The sequence below is a fragment of the Marmota marmota genome, unplaced genomic scaffold (assembly GCF_001458135.2).
Source record: "Marmota marmota marmota unplaced genomic scaffold, marMar, whole genome shotgun sequence".
NCBI lineage: Eukaryota > Metazoa > Chordata > Mammalia > Rodentia > Sciuridae > Marmota > Marmota marmota.
The window spans coordinates 2,079,359-2,102,478 of record NW_025999897.1 but is presented as its reverse complement, the minus strand read 5'-3'; the positions used below and the strand labels follow the sequence as shown (position 1 = coordinate 2,102,478).

Below are 23,120 nucleotides of genomic sequence, written 5' to 3'. Positions count from 1 at the left end.
GTTTCTCATCTTACTCTTATATTGTCTGGGTTGTAGCTATAGATTGGAGCTTAGATAAATAGGACTCGGCGTTTTCCTGTGAGAAGTAGTTACAGAGCAGAGTCTTGCTGGTTCTTTTCCTCCTTTCAGTCTGCTGATTGTTCTTGGTATCAGTGGCAAGGGATTTCATGTTATCTTATTTGGATTAAATTGAATTTTCTCTCCTTAAAATTTTGTCTTTGTTCCATTGCTTAATGTAATGAAAATGCAGTGTCCCAAGAGCCTCTGTTCATTTCTGTAGGCATGTTTATCAATATAGAGTGTTTAAAGATCTTATGTTCTAAGTCCATCCTGCTTTAGTAACTTAAAAACATTTTTAATTAATTGCCCTTTGTGTCATTTATAGGTAATCACAGGGCCTCAGATCCGCCCTGGTATGACGGTGATTAGAACACCACTCCAACAGTCAACACTAGGAAAGGCAATTATTCGAACACCTGTGATGGTACAGCCAGGTATTCATCCATCTGGTATTATCATTTTACATCTAAGCAGGCAGTCCAGGAAGTCTGTAATACTCTTCATTGGGCACTCTGCATATTAGAAAATACCAACTTGAATTAATACTTCAGAGCATACTAAATTTCAAATCCATTTATCATGGGTATTATTTCAGTCTTGGCCTTGCCGTTAAGGAAAAAGTGGGCTTTGTCAAGCAATAAAAATGTTACAGAAACTTTTTTTGAGAGAGAGAGAGAGAATTTTTTAATATTTATTTTTTAGTTTTTGGCGGACACAACATCTTTGTATGTGATACTGAGGATCAAACCCGGGCCGCACGCATGCCAGGCGAGCGCGCTACCGCTTGAGCCTCATCCCCAGCCCTTAAAGAAACTTTAACGAATGTAATTGTGTAGGTTAAATATCATTGAAGTAAAAAAAAAAAACGCACTAAAGTTTGTATGGCAAAAGACAATCTAGAAAATAGCTAAGAAACATAAAACAGCATAAATCCAAATTATAAAGGTAGTGCTAGACCTTCATTTATCACAGTTAATGTCAATGGCTTAAAACTACCATATTAAAAGTTGAAGTCTGAGGCTGGGGCTGTAGCTCACTGGTAAAGAGCTTGCCTTGCATGTGTGAGGTACTGGGTTCGATCCTCAGCATCACATAAAAATAAATAAAGATACTGTGTGTTAGTCTATAACTAAATAGGGGGCTGGGGCAGGGGTTTAGCGATGGAGCGCTCACCTAGCACATGCGAGGCCCTGGGTTCAATCCTCAGCACCACATAAAAATAAATAAATAAAGGTATTGTCTCTAACTACAACTAAAAAATAGTTTTTAAAAATCTATAATTAAATAAATATTTTTTTTAAAAAAAGTTGAAGTCTATAAAGATGGAGTAAAAAACAACTAAAACACACACCTAAACATTTATGAGAAATACTACCTAAAATCAAATTTCCAGAAAAGCTACAAAATAAAAAGATTTGCAAAGACATATAAAGACCACGGAAAGAAAGAAGGAATGAACAAGGAGAGCCCTACATAATATTCGGTGTTTACAAAGAGAACAACAACAACACCAATTAAGACAAAAGAATTTATGTTGGCTTAAAGATAAAAATTGCAACAAAGTGTAACCTGAGTCCTTATGAATAAAGAAGGATATATATCAAAACTACTCAAAATCAAGGAGGCACCAGCAAGAGACCACAAATGTGCACCCGCCTTTGTACTTTCAGGAATGTACAAAGCATTCCTAAATATTTATTGGCTACTTGGTAGAAAAAAAATTTTTAAGTTACAAATAAATCCCCAAAAGTAAAATGTGTATAGACCATGTTCTTGGTAATAAAGCTAGAAGTTAATAATAAGATCTACTAACCTTTATTTGTTTAGAATATTTTCAAAACCTGTAAGTAACTTTTGTTTCTAAACAATGTGTTTCTAAACAAATTTTCTGAACAAGTTGTAGAAATAACGATTATGTAATTATAACTTATCAAAAGCAACTTTAAGCCTTGATGCCAAAGCTGAACTCAGAGACATATTTAATTTATTCATTAAGTGTTTGAGCACCTACTCTAGGCAGTTGAAATTCATCTTAAGTCTTTTTTTTTTTTAATTTTAGTTGTAGATGGACACAGCACATCTATGTTTTTTATTTATTCATTTTTATGTGGTGCTGAAGATTGAACCCAGTGCCTCACTCGTGCTAGGTGAGTGCTCTACCACTGAGCCTCCACCCCAGCACCACCACTACCACACACCCCCACACCCCCACACCCCCCCCTTAAGTCTTAACCCGAAGTTAAGAAAATGTACTAAGCAAGTATTAAAAGAGAACAAAAGGGAGGAAATAAAAGCACAAGTACCAACAATTAAGAAACAAAAACGGAAAAAAAAATTTAAATCAGACAGATCTGTTGGAAGTCTTGATAAATGGAAGGAAAATGCCAGTTCACAGAATTTGGAAGTTTGAGAAGGTGTAATGAAAGTAAACTTTTTTAAATCAAAAGGGAATTCTGAATAGGCATCTTTATGTTAAGACTTCTGGAATTCTCAGTCTCCAAACTTAGGAACCATATCTATTTGAATAATATGGTATAATTAAATATTGTGCTTATTAAATAAAAATCTTTTGTCCAAGGAAGAAATTTGGAAAATTGCTACATTTTACCTACAAAAAGGAATTCTAGACAACACGGTTTCATGAGAAAAAATTCTTTTAAATGGTTGGGAAATAATTTTCTTATTATAAAACATAACAGGGCATAGAAGAAAAGATTCACAAAATATTTTATATTTGTTTTGCAGATTTAGCACAATTCTAATGTTAAACAGATCAGAGTTTTTTTATTTTTGTTTTTTAAATAAAAAGCAATCTTCTGCCAAGCATAATGTTGTATCCCTGTAATCCCAGCTACTTCAAAGCCCAGCCTGGGAGTTTTAGCAAGACACTGTCTCAAAATAAGAAGTAAAATATAGCTTAGTAGTAGAGGGTGTGCCTGGCATGGGCCACCTTCTCTTCCCCAGCATCCCCCGACTCTGCCCCCCAAAACACCATCTTCTACACTTAAGCAGCATTTACCCTAGAAAAGAAAGGATAATTTGTTATTTCAGTTAATGCTTCAGGGATAGTTGATGAAATTCAATGCTATTCTGATATAAAACATAGCTATCAGGCAGGTAACTAAAAGAAAAAAATTAAGAAGAAAATAAAATTGATATTAAAGGGTAAAATTCTTAGGAAACTGAAAATTTTGGTAAATTTCCAGATGAACTGTTTCTCCTTGATGTCGTCTGTAGATGCAGTCATGTTTGTCTGACACACACATGTGAATCTAGAGCTTCCAAACAGCCCATACCTGGGGTTTTACCATTTTTCTTCCTTTACATCTTAAATGCCCAGTGAGGGTGGAGTTTGACGAACTGCCCAACCTTGCTCTCCAGCTGTGCAGTGCTCATTTAATGTCCTTAACAAAGTTTGCCTTGACATAATTGTTTCTTTTTTTAGTTGTAGATGGACACAGTACCTTTATTTTATTTATTTATTTTTATCTGGTGCTGAGGATCGAACCCAGTGCCTCACACGTGCTAGCAATCGCTCTACCACTGAGCTACAACCCCAGCCCCATAATTGGTTCTTAGTAGTAGTGACAATAATAACAACTCTTATGTACTGATTACTTCTGTGCCAGAATATATCTTCTTCATTCATAAATTCTCATTTAATCTTTATATAAAATAGGTACTGATATTATCCCCATTTTGTACACAAAGAAACAAGCTCAGGAGAATGTTGAATAATTTCTCAAATTATTAAGCTGGATGGGACTTAGTTTGGATTTTTCTGATTTCTAAGTCCATATATTAATTTATTCATTCAACAAATATTTAGTACTACTTATGTGTCAGACACCATTCCAGACCCAGACGAACTAATTAGCTAAAATTACTGTCCTCATGAAATTGAAAATATAAAGTAGATAATAACCAGATAAATTATATTACATAATGTTATATATATGTTTAAAATATTATTGTATATAATAATAAACAAAGTTTTACAAACAATAAAATGATCAGTACCTTGGAAAATGAAAAGGGGGATGATAGGAATTTTGAAGAGCTGGGGTTGGGTGTGATTTTTAGGGAGGGTTGAATTTTAGAAAAGACAGCCAGAGAAAGGTAAAAATTAGAATTCATTGAGAAGGTGAAATTCTAATAAAGACCTGAAGAAGTAAGAGAGCTGAGAACATGTCTCAGGAAAGAGTTTCATGCAGAAGGAACAGCAAATGTGAAGGCCTTGGAGTGGAAGTGGGCCTGATTCATTCAGGGAAGGCAAGTGATGAGGCCTAGAGAGGACAGACGCTGGGCGAGGCTGAGAAGGAATTAAGTTCCATTACACTGGAACTTAACCATCCGTCTTCCCACCACCACACCAGCCTTTCTTAAAATGGGATTCACAGTCTCCCAAGTTCTAATTACAATTATTCAATTTTGAATACATATTGGATTATTAATGAGCTTCATAGAATTCATCAGTACCAATCCTTTTATCTGTGTTTATGATGACAATTTATTAGTTCCAGGTAATTACCTTAAGTGATAACTTTTCATGTATTGTTCCTTAAGCAGCAGTGCACAAGGACATAGTGTTGAGGTCCAAAAGCTCTCAGATTTAAAGCACTTGACCACTGTGTCTTTTGATTCTTCTGGAATACATAGATGAGAACAACTAAGAAAAGTCTAGAAGGAATAATAAAAGAAAACTTGAATTGCCAGTTGTTAAAACATAAGTTCACCAGAATTGGTGGCATGATACTAAAGGAAACTACACAGTGAGGTATAATTTAAAAGTTGTTGTGTATGAACATTTGCTGTATGACAAAAGTGTCATTTTTGAGTCAGTGGATTATGCCAGAATAATTGACTTATACTTTGGGTGTGGGAAATAGACTTCTGTCTCACAACATAACACCGTGACCAAGAACACGTTGAATATGTGTCTAGTGAGAGAGACTGCATGATGGAGGAAAACTTCAAGAGTAATAATTAAAGAAAAAAAATAAATAGCAAAACACCTAAATTAAAAAGCCTAGTCTACTTGACTACATTAAAATTTTTTATAGGTTTAGAAATAAATAAAATTGAAGGCAAAGTGGGAAAAATATATTATTTTAAAATGTATATTTAAATAAGTGGGAAAAGTAGAGAAATGGACAGAGTAATGAGAAGAAGAGTTCACAAATGAAGCATAATGACCTGAAACAGTTTAAAATGCTGAATGTCTGTGGTAATGAGGAAATTCAGACACTGTGAGACTTCTGATTGCTAAAGTATTTTAGGGTTTGAAGAGATGAGCACTCAGAGATGGAGTGGGAGTTTAAATTTGCATATACTTTCTTTTTTAAATTATTTCTTACATATGTGACAATAGTGGAGTGCATTACATTCATAATTTTTTTGCATTACAGTTCTTAATACACCTTTATACCACATTTTATCAAATTGCATATGCTTTCTTAAAACTCAGTGTTATGTTCCTACTGTGAACCCAGTAATATATTGGAGTTTATTCTGAGGAAATCACCAGAAACACACAAAAATTTGTAATGAAGGGTTTTAAACCCCTCCCCCCCCCCTTTTTTTTTTGTACCAGGAATTGAATCCAGGGGCACTTAAGTCACTGAGCCACATCCCCAGCCCTTTTTGTTTTTTATTTTGAGACAGAGTCTCACTGAGTTACTTAGGGCCTTGCTAAGTTGCTGAGCCTGGCTTTGAATTCATGATCCTCCTGCCTCAGCCTCCCCAGCTGCTAAGATTATAGACATGCACCACCACCCCTGGCTTTTTACTCTGTTTTAACAAAGAAAAATGAGAAATATTCTGAAATTCCAAATAGATTCATGTATAGTTTATCCAGTAACACAAAATGTCATTTAGCTATTAAAGTGTGTGTGTGTGTGTATGTGTGTGTATGGCAAAAAGATAGGAAGTAAATATAAAAATTTTTTAAATCTGATGTCATTCACTAGTTAGTAATGAATCTATAAATGTCATTAGCTACCACATAATTACCTTTAACAGCAGGGGGGGGGATTCCAATTGCCCTTTTCTTTTAGTCTCACCAAGTTAAACAAGAAAATTTTAGAAAACTATAGAGCCATTTCAGTTAAAATGCATTCAATGGACATTTATTGAATAATTACAATGAAAGCATTCTTTAAGTACTTTGCCCTAGTTTTGAGGATATAATGGTACTTGCCCTCTTGGTTCTCCAAAAATACCTGTTAGAGCCAAGTGCACACCTGTAATTCCAGTTACTCTGGAAGCAGAGGCAGGAGAATCTCAAAGGTCACACTAGCCCAGGCAACTGAACAAGACCCTGTCTACAAATAAAAAGAAACAAAAAGGTCTGTTGTTGTAGCTCAGTGATAGAATGCCCCAACAGTACTATCAGCAGAAAAGAAAAGAAAAGAAAAAAGTAAGAAGCTTATATTTAGAAATATAAGAAAAGGCAACCTTATAAGTGCCTTATTTTTACATGTTCTCTTTTGTCTTCCCTGTTGTCATTTTGGCTTTTATCAAAAAATATTTTTTTTGCACTCTACTAGAGATAGCAGGAACTATATAATGGTTGCCACCCAAATAGACTCATTGACACCCAAGTGGGTCCTTTGGGTGTGGGACTATGTCTGTGAATGCATCCTTGGGCTGTTGGCATCTCAGTGTCTTTGAAAATTGAAAAGAGTACATTTCTCTGAAGTGCTTGAGTTATTAGAATTCAAAATAAGGCTAAGGGCACATGAGTATTTAGGATATTTTGCTGTTTGTACAGGCACTCCCCAGCAAGTGGTAACTCAGATCATCAGAGGTCAGCCTGTTTCCACTGCCATCTCTGCCCCAAGCCCAGCTTCCTCAACACCTGGACAGAAAGGAGCATCAACTGCAAGTCTACAGTCTCCAACTCCACAGTCCCCTCGCCCCCAACAAGGACAGGTGAAGCTTACCATGGCTCAGCTTACTCAGTTAACTCAGGGCCACGTAAGTAATTTAACTTTATTTTTTTATTTTATTTTTTATTTTTATTTTTTATTAGTTGCTCGAGACAATACAATGATCTTGACATATACATTTGATTCAAATGGGGTATGAATTCTCATTTTTCCACGTGTACAGATTGCAGGATCACATTGGTTATACAGCCACGTATATACATACATTAACTTTAACTTTAGAGGTGGTCTTATTCATTCTTGCTGTAAGTTTAAAAACATGTCCTGGGGCTGGGGATGTGGCTCAAGTGGTAGCGCACTTCCGCCTGGCATGCGTGTGGCCCGGGTTCTATGCTCAGCACCACATACAAACAAAGATGTTGTGTCCGCCGAAAAACTAAAAATAAATATTAAAATTCTCTCTCTCTCTCTCTTCAAAAAAAAAAAAAAAAAAAAGGGCAGGAATGTGAAAGAACAACAACAAAAAAAAAAAACACGTCCTGATTTTTTGATAGGTTTTAAAATGTACTTATTTTAAGAAGGCTGCTTTCTGGAGTCCAAGAAGATTACTTAACCAGGTGCCATGGTGCACACCTGTAATCACAGCTTCTTGGGAGGGTAAGGCAGGAAGATCACAAGTTCAAAGCCAGACCTTAGCAATTTAGCCAGAACCTACCTCTAAATTTACAAAAAAAAAATAAAATAAAATAAAGGATGGGCATGTTACTCAGTTTTAGAGCACTATTGGGTTTAGTCCCCAGTTCTGTAACAAGAAAAAAAAAAAAAACAAGTGTACTTCTTATAGTGCAAGATATAGAGTAAATCCCACTCTGGAGTCCCAACTACCAAAGGTTTATTAGTTAGCCAGTTTCCATGGGAAAACCAAATTTTGACTACATTAAACTGGTTCCTTCGAAAATGCAATATTGTCTTCCAATATTGTCATCCATTATTGATTAATAGATTGAATGCAGTTCCATCAAAATCCCAAGACGTGTTTTTGTTGTTGTTGTTGTTTTTTGTTTATTTTTTTAAAGAACTGCACTAGCAGATTTTTAAGACTTAAATGAAAGTACAAAGGATCAAAAATAACTAAGGTACTGTTGAAGAATGGGAGGGTTTGTCCTGTGTGATAACCTTATATACATATTAACTATCACCCTTCACCAGTTCATAAAGTGAGTTACTAAGGCAGGAATAGACAGACTAACAGAGCAGTAGAATGCAGAATGTGAACTCCACTTATGTGGACACTTGTTATATGACAGGTGACACCACATAAAAGTAAACAAATAAAGTAGAGGTATTGTGTTCATGTATAACTAAAAATATATATATATTTTAAAATATGGGTAGTGGAGCTGGGGTTATGGCTCAGCAGTAGAGCGCTTGCTTCACACGTGCAAGGCCCTGGGTTCGATCCTCAGCACCACATAAAATTAAATAAAATAAAGTTATTGTGTACAACTACAAATATATATATATATATATATATATATATTTTTTTTTTTTTTTTTTTAAATAATGGTAGTGGTTACTTCTAGGGGAAAGGAAGAGAATCAAGATCAAGGCACATTACATGGGGGCTTCATGGGTATTGGCAACAATGACCAGAGTGGTGGTTTTATAGATAATCACTTTATAATTGTTCTTTAAATTATTCTTGGTGTTTTGTGAATTTTTGAGCTTGCACAAAAAGTGTAAATCTCAAGCTGGGCACAGTAGCACATGCCTCTAATCCCAGTGGCTAGGATTGGGAAGCTGAGGCAGGCAGATTAAAAGTTTGAGGCCAGCCTCAGCAACTTAGCAAGGCCCTAAGCAACTTAGCAAGACCTTGTCTCTAAATAAAAAATAAAAGTGCTATGGATGTGGCTCAGTGGTTAAGCACCTCTATGTTCAATCCCCAACACCAAGGGAGAAGGAACATATACTTTTTTCTTTTTCTTGAAAAGCAAGAGTAAATAAGCTTTGAGAGATTCATGAGTATAGTGAGCTCAGTACATAGACTTTGTGGCATCAGTTTTGGCAATTGGGAATTTGTGGGATTATGTTTCACTTTTGCTTTCTAATTCTTTGCCATGTTCCTGGCAGTCAAAGATTACTAGGTTAAGGTTGCTAGGTTCTTGTCCTCATTTTTTTTTTTTTTTTTGTAGTGCTGGTGAGTGAATCCAGGGCCTTGTGCATGCAAGGCAAGCACTGTACCAACCGAGCTATAATCCCCAGCCCCCTTGTCCTCATTTTGATAATTGCTCAGACCTTTGTGACCCTCCTGTATTGGGGTTTGCATTTGATACCTGGAACCCTAAGCTTTTTTTACTTCAGGTCACACACACACACACACACACACACAAAATTTGATGCTCATGGGTTCCTTATTTTAGCTCATCTTTATCTTGGGCAGGGGACTTGACCTTTCTAACCGGACTTTTCCCAAGTCCATTATGAGTATATGAGGCAGTATATATCAATGTACTTTGAAAATGTCAGGTTATTTAAATTCAGAATTTTGTTGAGCCCATACTTATTCACTCCAGTGTCTTATTTTATAGATCAGGAAACTTGGATCTGGAGGATTGATGTTGCTCATAGATAGATATCTGACTGTCCATTTGAAGAGCTTGATCTGGAACTCCAGATTGTTGTTGTTGTTTTCCACCAAACACTCCACATATCCTTATTGTAGCTTATCTAAATTCTTACTGATAGCATTCCTTAGATATTCAAATATATTTTTTTCATTATGGTGAGGGATCTTTACAACATAGAAATGATGTAGTAAAATGCTTTACAGACTGGTGTTTTGAACACTGTTTACCTGCCGTGTGTTTTTTTCCACAGGGTGGCAATCAAGGTTTGACAGTAGTAATTCAAGGACAAGGTCAAACTACTGGACAGTTGCAGTTAATACCTCAAGGGGTGACTATACTCCCAGGTCCAGGACAGCAGCTCATGCAAGCTGCAATGCCAAATGGCACCGTTCAGAGGTTCCTCTTTACCCCATTGGCAACAACAGCCACGGCAGCCAGTACTACCACTACCACGGTGTCCAGTGCGGCAGCAGGTAGACTCTGGGCTTCCTGAGAGGGCCACATGTTATTACCACTTGTTGCTGGGCATCATGAGAACTATGTCGCACTTCCTCCTTGCCGAGCCTCATAGGTGCTGAGGGTTGTCACAGACGAAATCTCAGGGAGGGTACCTACTCCAGCTCAGATTCTGTGATTACAGGGTCCTGTTATTAACTGCCAGCACCCATAAGAGAAAAGAGAGGCTTGATATTACCCTGGCTCAGAAGACCTTGTTCATTTCCAGAGGCTGCATCTTGCTTTGGAAGCCAGTTCTCTGGAGAGTTAGAAAAATATACAGAGGCCAGCCAAGAAGCAGGTCTCCCTCTCCCCAGTTCAGGAGAGTCCTAACCCAGGCATATCTAAGTGGACCTCTTCAAAGATTGTAATCTTTTATCCCAAAATCTAGAATTATCAGCTTTAGGAAATCCCTTTCACATTCTTCTTTAACCACAACCATATGTTCTAGAATAATAGAAATGCTTTGTCTTTCTTTTTCACAGGTTCAGGTGAACAAAAACAGAATAAATCATCACCCCAGACACAGGTGCAACAAGCCAAAACCCTGCCACCAGCTCAGTCATCCAGTGTGAGTCCTGCAGAAGCCCAGCCACAGACTGCTCAGCCTTCAGCGCAGCCCCAGCCCCAGCCCCAGCCCCAGCCCCAGTCCCCAACTCAGCCTGAAGTTCAGACTCAGCCTGAAGTTCAGACCCAAACAACTGTCGCATCCCATGTCCCTTCTGAAGCACAACCCACCCAAGCACAGTCATCCAAACCCCAAGTTGCATCACAGTGCCAGCCTCAAAGTAATGCCCAAGGACAGTCTCCTGTTCGTGTCCAAAGTCCACCACAGACTCGAATACGTCCATCAACTCCATCCCAAGTGTCTCCTGGACAGCAATCCCAGGTTCAGACTACAACCTCACAACCGATTCCAATTCAGCCACATACATCTCTTCAGATTCCTTCCCAAGGCCAGCCACAATCACAACCCCAGGTACAGTCTTCAACTCAAACTCTTTCGTCAGGACAAACGTTAAATCAAGTTACTGTTTCATCCCCATCCCGTCCTCAGCTACAAATACAGCAGCCACAGCCCCAAGTCATTGCTGTGCCTCAGCTGCAACAACAAGTCCAGGTTCTCTCTCAGATCCAGTCACAAGTTGTGGCTCAGATACAGGCTCAGCAAGGTGGTGTTCCCCAGCAAATCAAACTCCAGTTACCTATTCAAATTCAGCAAAGCAGTGCTGTGCAGACTCACCAGATTCAGAATGTGGTTACAGTGCAGGCAGCCAGTGTGCAAGAGCAGTTGCAAAGGGTTCAGCAACTCAGGGATCAGCAGCAAAAGAAGAAGCAGCAACAGATAGAAATTAAGCGTGAACACACCCTCCAAGCTTCTAACCAAAGTGAAATCATTCAGAAACAGGTAAAGTTATTAAGTCAAAGCAGCATGTTCAGTAGCTTGAAATATTGTGCTGTGCAGTAGACTTAGTGTTTGGTTGTGTTAGGTTTCCTAAATGAGACAAAATCATTGATGTTCAAATAGAAGCAGCACTGGGTGGACCAAAGGCAGCAAATGACTGCAATGGTTTGGAACTCTTTTGTTGGCTCTAGAGAGTCAGTGCTTATGAATAACTTCCTATATTTCAGAACTAAGATTGGGGGGGAAGAATTTTGAATTTAAATATCGTTAATACAAAATTTGAAGATTTTAGCCTTAAAGCTACTTCAGGCATTATAGCAATTCATTTGAAGTTATTTGCAGTTGTCATTCCTTAGTATGCATAGAGACTACACAAATTGTAGAGAGATTAACTCATTTGCATTTCTAGCCACACCTTGTAAAAATGTTTTAAATACTGTTCCATAGCTTCAATAAAAAGTGGCACCATGTAAGGACATCTTGCAATAGCATTTTAGTAAAGCAAGGCAATTTAGATGATTGAGAATTATTCCACTACACTGCAGTCGCACATACATCCTCTCCCATTACCGGAGAAAGCTTTGCTTTTCGTCTACAGTGCACTCCATTTCGCATGAGGCAGGAATTTGAGTGTGGATTCCAGGTGTTACCAAGTCACGAAACTCTCTTAACCCTGAACTATCTCATTAAAACTCCTTTCTTTCCAGCCACACAGGATTATTAAAATGATTAAATGAGATCATGTTTGTGATTTTAACATGTAAGGTAATATTCCTATAAAATTAAATTATGTAATTTGTTTATATGCCTATTCTTATCTAGCTTTCAGTACTGTATAATCTATGAATTGAAAGTTTTTCCAATATCTTTCTTTATAATCTTTATATAAGCGGAGATGGGAACACAGTTCTTTAAAATATATGCCTGGGAAATAAGCATAATGTTAAAAACATGGCCTTTGGGGCATGAGAGTTGGGTGAAAATTCTGGCTTTATTATTTATTATTTGATCTCAAGCAAGTTGGTTAATTTCTTTTATGTTTCAGAATTTGTAAATTTACTTATAAAATTACATCTATGGTCAGTGTTGTTGTAAAGAATAAAGTATTGTTAAGTGCCTATCTTAACATGATACCCAACGTGTAGACCTTCTAGTAGCTGCTAATTTTATTTGTATTAATGATATAAAATTCTTACCATTTCTTTGAAAAGCACATGTGCTCTGATTTCTACTGTTGTCATCTGTGTGCTAACTAACCTGTGGTCATTATAAAATGTGCACTTTTGGATTTGTTCTGTTCTAAAGGTGGTGATGAAGCATAATGCTGTAATAGAACATTTAAAACAGAAAAAGACCATGACTCCAGCTGAAAGAGAAGAGAATCAAAGGTAGGGAGAAACACAGGGCCTCCTTCTGTGTTGGTCTCTTCTCTTTAGCCTGTATACACACAAGCGTTCTTATTTTGTATTTGTCTTGATTGAAGTTCATTAACTGAGAACACTTGGCACTAATAGTTGTGCATAATGGGTTTGAGTCACTCTTTGAAGCTTTGCAGTCACAGAAAGTTTGTGTATCACCTGTAGGGACATAGAAGACTCATGTCTTAAACCTTGCAGGTTAAAACGCCCAGCATTACATAGGTTGTATATTTTTCTCTAGAATGATTGTCTGTAACCAGGTGATGAAGTATATTTTGGATAAGATAGATAAAGAAGAAAAACAGGCAGCCAAAAAACGGAAGCGTGAGGAGAGTGTGGAACAGAAACGGAGCAAGCAGAATGCTACCAAGCTCTCTGCTCTGCTCTTCAAACACAAAGAGCAACTCAAAGCCGAAATCCTGAAAAAGAGAGCACTCCTAGACAAAGATCTGCAAATTGAAGTGCAGGTAAGAGGGTGTATGTATCCTTTACCTTTATGTTCAGTATTTAGTGTCTCATGCTATTCTTTTTGCCTTGAATTTCTAATTAAGCCTAAAATTTCCACTTACTTTCTTGAATTTACATTCATGTATTTGGAGTACATCAAGTAAAAAAGGCATACGTATCTTTTGAAACAATAGAGCTTTTCTAAGTGTATTTTTATATCATATTCTCTGACTGGCCACTCTGAGAGATTAATTCACTGATTAAAATATTTTAGATCTCTGTTGAGAATAGCTTTTATAATCTATAACATCATCCTGCCAAAAGTTATTGGGACCCAAGTCCCACAAGAAAGATCTGACAGTACTGCAAAATAATGATAAGTATGAAAAACAAACTGTGACCATTTAAATTAAAAAGATAATTTTCCCCTAACTTGTTAACTAATTCTGAAAGTGTTGCTGATCTACTGTTTTTTGGGGAATTTATTGAAAAATGGAAGAGGGCATTTGAATATTTATGCATACGGACACAGCTATTTCCTCCTTTTTGTTGCACTCTCATGACAGGGGAACAGTCATGCACAGCTTTTTAAAAGACAAGTAGGCGATCTAAAACATCTCATAAAATGTATAGTTTTGGGTGAGAAATACAAGGAAAATATCCACCAGACCAGTGGGCAACATTACATAACTGCGATGTTAGACATCTTCCCTCTAAAGTCAGAAACCAGGCAATGGTGCCAGCAGCCAGCATTATTAGTTAACATCTCTGGAAGTTCTGGCTAATGTGTTAGGTCAAGAGAAAGAAACAAGAGGCAAAGATTGGAAGAAAGTGGACAACGTTTGTTATTATGTGTGACTTGAGTATTACATTGAAACCCCAAGTTTCTTAGTTTTTTTTTTTTTTTTCCTTTTTCATACTGGCAGTTGAACCCAGGGCTCTCAACCACTGAGCCATGCTCACAGCCCCCATCCCCCCCCCCTTTTTTTTTTGAGGAAGAATCTCACTGAATTACCTAGGTTAGTGTTGAACTTAAGATCCTGCTGGGTGCGGTGGCACACACCTATAATCCCAGCAACTCAGTAGCTGAGGCAGGAGGATTGCAAGTTCAGAGCCAGCCTCAGCAACTTAGCAAGGTCCTAAACAACTTAGGGAGACCCTGTCTCAAAGTTTTAAAAAAGGCTTGGAAAAATGCATGTTTCATGTCCCCCATTATAGGTATCAAAGAGAATAGTTCTTGCCATTCAACAAATCCCATGCTTTGTCTTTTTTATTCCTCTGCCTTTCCCCCTGCTTGTGTTTTTCTTTTTTCTTTCTTTCTTTCTTTTTTTTTTTATTTTTTTCCCTTTAGCTATAGGTGGATAACAATTCCTTTATTTTATTTATTTATTTTTATGTGATGCTGAGGATCGAACCCCAGTGCCTCCCACCTGCTAGGCAAGTGCTCTACCACTGAGCTACAACCCCAGCCCCTACTTGTGTTTTTGATAAAATATTTATTGTTTATCTTTGACAGAACTCAAATCTTTATTTAGCTCTTCAAATGTGGTAGACACATGTAATTTTTTTTTTTTTTTTTCCTGATACCAGGGATTCAACTCGGGCTCTCAACCACTGAACCACACCCCCAGCCCTATTTTGTACTTTATTTAGAGACAGGGTCTCACTGAGTTGCTTAGTGCCTCAACGTTGCTGAGGCTGGCTTTGAACTCGTGATTCTCCTACCTTAGCCTCCCAAGTCCCTGGGATAGCAGGCATGTGGCCACCGCGCCTGGCCACATGTAAATTTTTGTCAGTTTGTTTTATAAAATTAATTTTATTTGCAGTAAAGTAAATTTAGGTTCTGCTATTGATTTTGTTGGTTGCCTTTTTTCATAGGTAACCTGTTTTCATTTTTTGGCAAATATTTGAGTGTTGCAGATTCATCCTGAGTCAGAGGAGTTGGGCTTTTGCTTCCTCCCTTGAAGCCCAGGCTCACTCTGCCAACTTTGGCTTCCAGCAGGAAGCCTGCTCACAGCATCCAGTCCCAGGAGGCATTTTTAGGGCCTGTTCCCTGCTGTGGATTGGGTGCCACTTCCTGGTTCTGAACCTGGAGCCCAACAGGCCTGCAGTTTTATCCCTGCTTAGTTTTGTGTCCCTGTCCAGCGAGTTGTCTCTGTTTTATTCAGGCATAAGTATTTGCTCTTCTTAATATTTTGTTGCCGAGTTTATGTAAGTTTAGACAATTAATCTCAAGTACATTTTTTCTGTCTTTTTAAATACAGAAGGTCTGTTGAGTTAGCCACACCACTTATGTTCTCACTTCCAGACTGTCTCTAGACTCTCCAGAGAAAATGGATTCATTACATAAACCATGCAGTTTTATTTGATGGAGTTTTCCTGTGTATTTTAGCTTCCCAAGGTACTAACATCATGATTGTTACTAATGTACCTTAGGGCATGGAGGCAGGTGGTGCGCAGAGGTAAAAAGTACAGGGTAGATTGCTGTGTTGTTTTTCCCAGACTCACGGACCATTTCTTCAGGGAAATCCTTGAAACTAACTCCCTCCCTCCCTCTTTCCTTTTCCTCCCTCCCTCTCTTGCTCCGTCCCTCCCTTCCTTCCTTTCTTATAGACCTCTCTTTTCATGATGTCTCTGCTTTATTTTTTCTTACTTATTTGTTTTTTATTTGAATAGTACTGGGGGTTTAACCCAGGGACACTTACACAACTGATTACTCCCCAGCCCTTTTTATTTTTTACTTTTGAGACATGATCTCTCTTAAGTTGCTGAGGCTGGCCTCAAACTTGAATTCTCCCACCTCAGCCTCCTGAGTAGCTAGGATTGCAGGTGTGCACCACCGTACATGGCAAAGTGTTTGTTTTAAAATCTATAAAACTTCTGTAAGTCCAGGAATTCATTTAAATTACCAGTTAGAGCACGTTCTTTTGTTCATTTTGCTCTGGGGAAGCTAGTCTGTGTCTTTAGAATTTAAGCAAAATTACTATAATAGCAAAAAATGGGAACAGAAGAAGTAATGAACAACATACAGCCACTGAGAGTCAGTGTTGGGCTTTCTGCGCTTCTCAACTATTCCATCATGAATAAGAGATTCAGGAGTCTCCCACTCTGTAAACCTTTAATACCTAGAATAACCTCAAACATTTATTAGTATTTTTAAAAGAATAATTCATCTCAGTATAGTTCTAAGATAATGGGATAGTTTTTTTTGTTTTTTGTTTTTTAAGGAGGGAAAAAGTCATTCAGGCTTCTGTAGAAAAATTTTCAAAGTAAATGTGAGTTATCTAGGACTGAGGGTGTGACTCAGTGGCAGAGCGTTTGTCTGGGACTTGTGAGGCTCTGGGTTCCATCCTCAGCACCACATAAAAATAAATAAAATAAAGGTATCGTGTCCATCTACAACTAAAAAATATTTTTAAAAAAAGAAATGTGAGCGGGCTGGGGATGTGGCTCAAGCAGTAGCGCGCTCGCCTGGCATGCGTGCGGCCCGGGTTCGATCCTCAGCACCACATACAAACAAAGATGTTGTGTCCGCCGAAAACTAGAAAATAAATATAAAAAAAAAAAAAAGAAATGTGAGCTATCTAAGTTGTTGACTTGAAGCCTAAAAGTTTTTAAAAGGAAAACAACAAAAAATGTGTTCAGAGTGTTTTTGATATTTTAAATTATTGTGGAAATTTATAAATGTCTCAGATTTTAAAGGATTTTCTTGTTCATGGCTGTGGTTATTTGCGCTGTGTTTTTGTAGTTGCTGATTGCAGTGGTCTTTTCTCTGGGTAACATAATTTGCTTTACTCTTCATCCTGGACAGCAGAGTTGTGTGCAGGGAGTAATGTTTCATGTGAAAAAGTCAAGATTTTAATTCATGGCAAAACTCATACTGCAAAAACAGCATCTTTTGTTTTTAGCTTCCCTGGATCTTAAGTGAGCTCATTCAATCTCATTCACTTTGTGCTGATCAGAGTGCATTTGAGTCTCATGTTCTGTCCACATTCTGTCTCCCTGTAAGGACAAGAATGCGTACAGATAAAAAACACAATACCTTAAGCAACCACTGAGTACCTGGACAGGACAAGGGCTGGCTGGTGGGGGCGTTCTTTCTAGGCATTTGCTTATCTTTCTGATTTCCCTCCTAGTAGCTTTCTTTGTTTTGTATTTCTGGGCTTAAGATATAGCAAGAAGACTCTTAGAATTACTGAAACTGTCACATCAGACTGAACTTGAGCTATTGCAGAAGTGGGGTCATGTAGCACCACCTGGCTAGGTCATGCCTATACATAATTCTAATGATCCTCTTACGTTGTCTTTAATTGACAACAGGAAGAGCTGAGGAGAGATCTGAAAATGAAGAAGGAGAAGGAAATGATGCAGGCTGTGCAGGCCAGTGCAGTGGCAGCACCCTCTCCGCCAGCATCGGTGGCCACAGCACCCCCAGCCCCTCCACCCTCACCTCCCGCAGCGCCCCCTCCGCAGCAGCAGCACTCGGCCTTGCTCCCCACGCCCCCACTGCCTGCAGCTTCCCAGAAAAGGAAGCGGGAAGAGGAGAGAGACTCCAGCTCAAAGTCCAAGAAGAAGAAAATGATTTCTACTACCTCAAAGGAAACGAAGAAGGACACAAAGCTTTACTGTATCTGTAAAACGCCTTATGATGAATCTAAGTGAGTAGATTTTTGAACTCTAGTTTCTATTCTTTAAAGTTTAGCTGTTAAATTGACAGTTTTGAAGAAAATGTGTGTATTGGTAACACTATAAGTGAAAATAATCGATTGTAAGGATAATAATGTTTCCTCTCTGATCTTACATATGATATTTTAACTCTGACACTAGTAAAGTAAAATTTGCTATTTCACGTTTATGAGTCTTGTGTCCTTCGTTATATTCTTTTCTGTCAAAAACGAGCTTTTTGTTGCTCCTTTGCTTCCTCCTATTTGCTCTGAATTAACTCCAAATCCATCAGTAATCTTTTGGAGGAAGTGTATTACTATCGATGCCCAGAACCAAGAAGGTCCTTTCTGGAGTCTGAATATGACTGGTTCAAGAGGCTTCAAATTTGAGTGGTTCCCTTTTTTTTATTTTTTTCTTTTAAGCAATTCTCCTTTTTTTTAAATATTGGAATTCTACAACATAAAATTTTTGTCAAAGTTCCAAACACCTTATTGAGAACAAAAGTCAGAAAATTTTATAAAAGAAAAGTTCCTTTTAAAGCTGAGTATGGTGGCACTTGCCTGCACCCAAGACTCAGGAGGCTGAGCTGGGAAGATCCCTTGAGTCCAGGAGCTCAAGACCAGCCTGGGCAGTAGAGACCCCGTCTAAAAAAAAAAAAACAAAAAATGTTTCTTTTACCCATTCTTCAAGCATAAGACTCAAAAATTTGATAACCATGGCAGCTGGAAGCTGTTTTTGACAGTAGGGTGACTTGTATTTGATAATATAAGCAAGACTTTAGAGACAGAAATCGATAAATTTAGTTTTTCTTTTTTTGTCATTACTATCATTAAATATTTAGTTTTTATTTTGAACATTAAAACATAAGCCAGTTTTTAAAGCAACAATTAACCACAGTATTTTTTTTTACAGTGCCAAAAAGTTTGATTATGCTTTTAAAAAAAAATGATCATTTAGAATTAGAATTGTTTAATAATGTCTACCTTAAGTGGGTGTCTGACCAATATGTAGGATAGACAGTGGTCTCTTAATGATGACTGGGTGACAGCACTGTGGCTGCTGCAGTGCTGCTGGGCTGCGTTGTCATCTGTCCGCCAACACCAGATGAACACTTTTGTGTTGAGTTAAATACAGTTCAGTTTAGGCATCTTCACTTTTCATTGTCGTACCTCATTAGAAATTATACATAGTCTATAAAGTGGAACACTATTAACTGATTTTTCCCTCCGTTTGGTATAAGTGTGCCTCACTTTAAGCAAAACCTACTAAATGATTCCCTCAACAAAACAGAACATGAGTTACTTTCTTTATAAAAAGATCTGCTTATGGAATTTCTTTAAATAATAAGGGTTCTTTGGCCTGTTTAAAATATTCAAATCATAGAAATTAATTTCATACACAATTTTTTGGGGATAACTGAGTTGCATAAAATGAGGTACACATGTACGTATGCTCATTCTACTGCGATTGCCTCATTATTTTGTGGATATTTCATATTTTTTAGTTTGTCATCATTAACATTTCAGTATACCTGGTTTGTTCATTCCCTGTTCTAGTTGGAATAAGTTTTATTTTATTTTTTTTAAGGAGTATTTCCTAATTTCTCAAACCTCCCTGGTTTGAGAATCTAGTGAAAGTAACTAAAAATTGAAATTCATGCATAGCCTGTAATCCCAGCTACTCAGGAGTCTAAGGCAAGTGTGGCAGTTTGAGACCAGTCTGGGCAATTTAGCCAGACCTTGTCTCAAAAAATTAAAAGGGTTGGGGATGTAGCTCAGTGGTAAAGTACCCCTAGGTACATTCCCTATTACTGAAAAGAAAGTTGAAATTCAAGTCCTGATCTTACTTGGAGAACAGATAGCCTACCACATTGAAGAGACAACATAGAGAAATGCCTCAGAAGGTATTTCTGGTAATAGGATAAGCCACACAGCTGTGTGTTATTCCCTCGTATTTGTGAAGCAGGTCAGTTTGAAACTTGAAGACCCATTTCCACTCTTCTAGGTGAATTTACCAAGAAATGTCTTGGTAGAAAGAAGGGTTGTCAGTGGTGTCAGCACGGCCAGTCTGGTTCTCTGTGACTCACATTAACTGACTTTGGCATGGCGTTGCAGCAGAGCGCCTGTCAACACTTTGTTAGAGACACTTTGATGTTTGTCATTAGGGTGCGTAATTACAAAACCTTGAGGTTGCCTACCATTACATACCCATACAGCCTCAGCTTGCCAGATACCATAGGGCCTCCTCAGCTTCCACATAACTGTTCTACATCATTCTCCCTGCTGTGTGTCCCTGGTTTTGAGTTGAAGCAAGCAGTTCCTTCAGCACTCCTTACCAGTTAACTAACCAGGCGCTCTCCACATAGTCACATACATTGTATTAACTGCAGAACTGGCCCAGGTCATCTTTTATGAAAGGTGACTTTTAATTAGATTAATGCCAACATTTATTTATGAAACTTGGCAGAAAGTGAATTACTACATGTACCTTTTTAGTTTTCTTCTTCATATCATGTTTTGACCATTTATCTTCTGCACCTGGCTGACCTTGCATGTTCCTTGTAGTGTAACTTTTACTTGGTGTTTGCGCTTTGCTTTGTTTTCAAATTTAAATTGTGAGATACATTTTCAAACCTATCTAAGAAATAGCCCTGATATTGAAATGGCTTCTGTGGAATAGGTTTGACAGATGTAAGTCTTCGATTCTTTGGCTTTGGTTTTTGTGCCTGTTTTAGTTTTACACACATTCATTAAGAGGAAGACATTACCATCAGTGTGTTGTTTATTTTTTCAAATTCCAGTATGTTTTTAAAGACCCATATTTCACTAAACAGTGTGCTTGTTGAAATTGATGTGAGTGACCTTATGTTTTCACACTTGATACAGTGTCAGATGCTGTAGCTTGCCAGGGTTAGCATGGTTGGATTTAGGGTGTTTAGCTGACTCATTGCAGAAAGTTATCCTGTAAGAAAAGTGAATCAGGGCCGGGAAGACAGATTTAAGTACCATGCAGCTCAAAATGACAATTACATTGTCATTTTCATTGTGAATACTTTTAGGTTCTATATTGGCTGTGATCTTTGTACTAACTGGTATCATGGAGAATGTGTTGGCATCACAGAAAAGGAGGCTAAGAAAATGGATGTGTACATCTGTAATGATTGTAAACGGGCACAAGAGGGCAGCAGTGAGGAATTGTACTGTATCTGCAGAACACCTTATGATGAGTCACAGTGAGTTCTGATAAGACCATCATATTTAATAACTTAGGAAGCCAAATTGCTCTGACTGGTTATTTATTTATTTTAAAATAAAAAGCAAGATATTTTGCTGCATATATTATACACTTACAATACAAATTCCTTTCCAATTTTTTTTTCTATTTTTCCCTCTTTACCTCCCCTTTGAAATTTATGTTGCTTCATAGTGAATGCTTGAGATGCATTGGGGAAAATGTGGTTTAATGGCAGATTTGATTCTTCAATATGTAACATAGAAATTAATGAGATTAAAATAGCCTGATTTGTTTGGACTTTATCAGTGTTTGATATGGTGGTTTATTGTAGGTTAGAAATGCTAATTTGGGTACAAGCTCTGAGACTCTGTTATTAGCTTATAGGATTTTGAACACCCATTTGATATGGTACTAGTTGAAAGATTTTGTGTTTTATTTTGTTTTGAGATTTAAAATCAATTAAATGTTTTATATTTTTCTTCAAATTGGTTCTTCAGTATTACACAGTTCTCTTAATAAACTTTTACTGCTTGTTCTTAACATCAGAAATACTAAATTAACACATTGGAATGTCAATCTCAAGAGTTTTAAAACAACCATAATACTAAAATTATTTTATACCCCAGGGTTTAGCACATTTTCGCTTGCATGTTTTATTGTTTTTAAAAGTAAATTAGAACCAATGTTATCCCATGTGTTTTGGTCTCACATTTCCATTTCGGATCTTACAGATTTTATATTGGCTGTGATCGGTGTCAGAATTGGTACCATGGGCGCTGTGTTGGCATCTTGCAAAGTGAGGCAGAGCTCATTGATGAGTATGTCTGTCCACAGTGCCAGTCGACAGAGGATGCCATGACAGTGCTCACGCCACTCACCGAGAAAGATTATGAGGGCTTGAAGAGGGTGCTGCGTTCCTTACAGGTGAGAAGCCCCTGCGCCCAGCGTTGGAAAATGGAACCAACCTGCATGACTTTGGAAACATTTCTAGGGTTTGAACTTTTGATCTTCTGGTTCGTGGCTGTTTGCTGACTCCCAGCTCTTGGAGTGAAGAGCCTGATGGATGTCGGTCTTCCACATGTCAATGGCATGAGCTTCCCCACGGTTCCCGTATCTGCATCCCATCTCAGCTGATGTTTAGCTAACACTCTTAGTTAAAACAGCTAACTTGTTTTTAAGTTAAATTCTATTCTTTTTATATTGTGCTGAGGATCTAACCCAGCGCCCCACACATGCCAGGCAAGCACTCTACCTCTGAGCCACAACCTCAGCCCCTTAAATTCAGTTCTTCAACAAAGTTTTATGTCATGGCCATAGGTTGGGAAGAATTTGGTTAAATTCTAGTTGTCCCCCATTCCCTTGTTTAAAAAAAAAAAAGTAGGGGGAGATCTCCATGGTTTACAAGATTAGGGAGTACTGGAGAAGTATGCATATACAGAGCATCAGATTGAAACTTTTCTTCTATTGTAATCAGAATCACAGAAATTGGAAGAGCTGAAAGGAGAATCAGAGACTCGATATGTGGTTGAATGTTGTTTAACGTCACATCTTTACCACCTCATTACCCAGCAGTGGTAACCATTCAACAATTTGAACCCATCCACCCCAGCTTTACACAAGTGATTGCGTGCCAGCATCACTCCACTGGCAGGTCATCATGCAGAAGCCAGAGCACAGATGTCATGACTCCCAAGCTAGTGGTCTCCCCACACGCACCACCAAGGTCCTCCCACCAGCTTTGAGAGCCATTATTATAGAGTGTGCTCATTTTAGGTAACTTGTGACTAGAGTGGAAATCATCTGATCTCAATAATTTCATCTCAGATTCAAAACTGACTTTTACAATTTAAGGATTTTTTGGTTTGGTAATTCACCTGAG

General features: G+C 37.8%; 1 protein-coding gene across 1 annotated transcript in view; it reads left to right on the top strand.

The window, feature by feature from the left end:
• Bptf (bromodomain PHD finger transcription factor) overlaps positions 1-23,120 on the top strand; it is a 130,570-nt gene that overhangs the window by 99,267 nt on the left and 8,183 nt on the right. Inside the window, exons 21-29 of the mRNA XM_048798201.1 lie at positions 386-494; positions 6,833-7,038; positions 9,828-10,050; positions 10,558-11,480; positions 12,783-12,865; positions 13,137-13,362; positions 17,663-18,000; positions 21,066-21,239; positions 21,973-22,165. Coding sequence (XP_048654158.1) covers positions 386-494; positions 6,833-7,038; positions 9,828-10,050; positions 10,558-11,480; positions 12,783-12,865; positions 13,137-13,362; positions 17,663-18,000; positions 21,066-21,239; positions 21,973-22,165 — 2,475 coding nt within the window. The remainder of the gene's footprint in view (positions 1-385; positions 495-6,832; positions 7,039-9,827; positions 10,051-10,557; positions 11,481-12,782; positions 12,866-13,136; positions 13,363-17,662; positions 18,001-21,065; positions 21,240-21,972; positions 22,166-23,120) is intronic.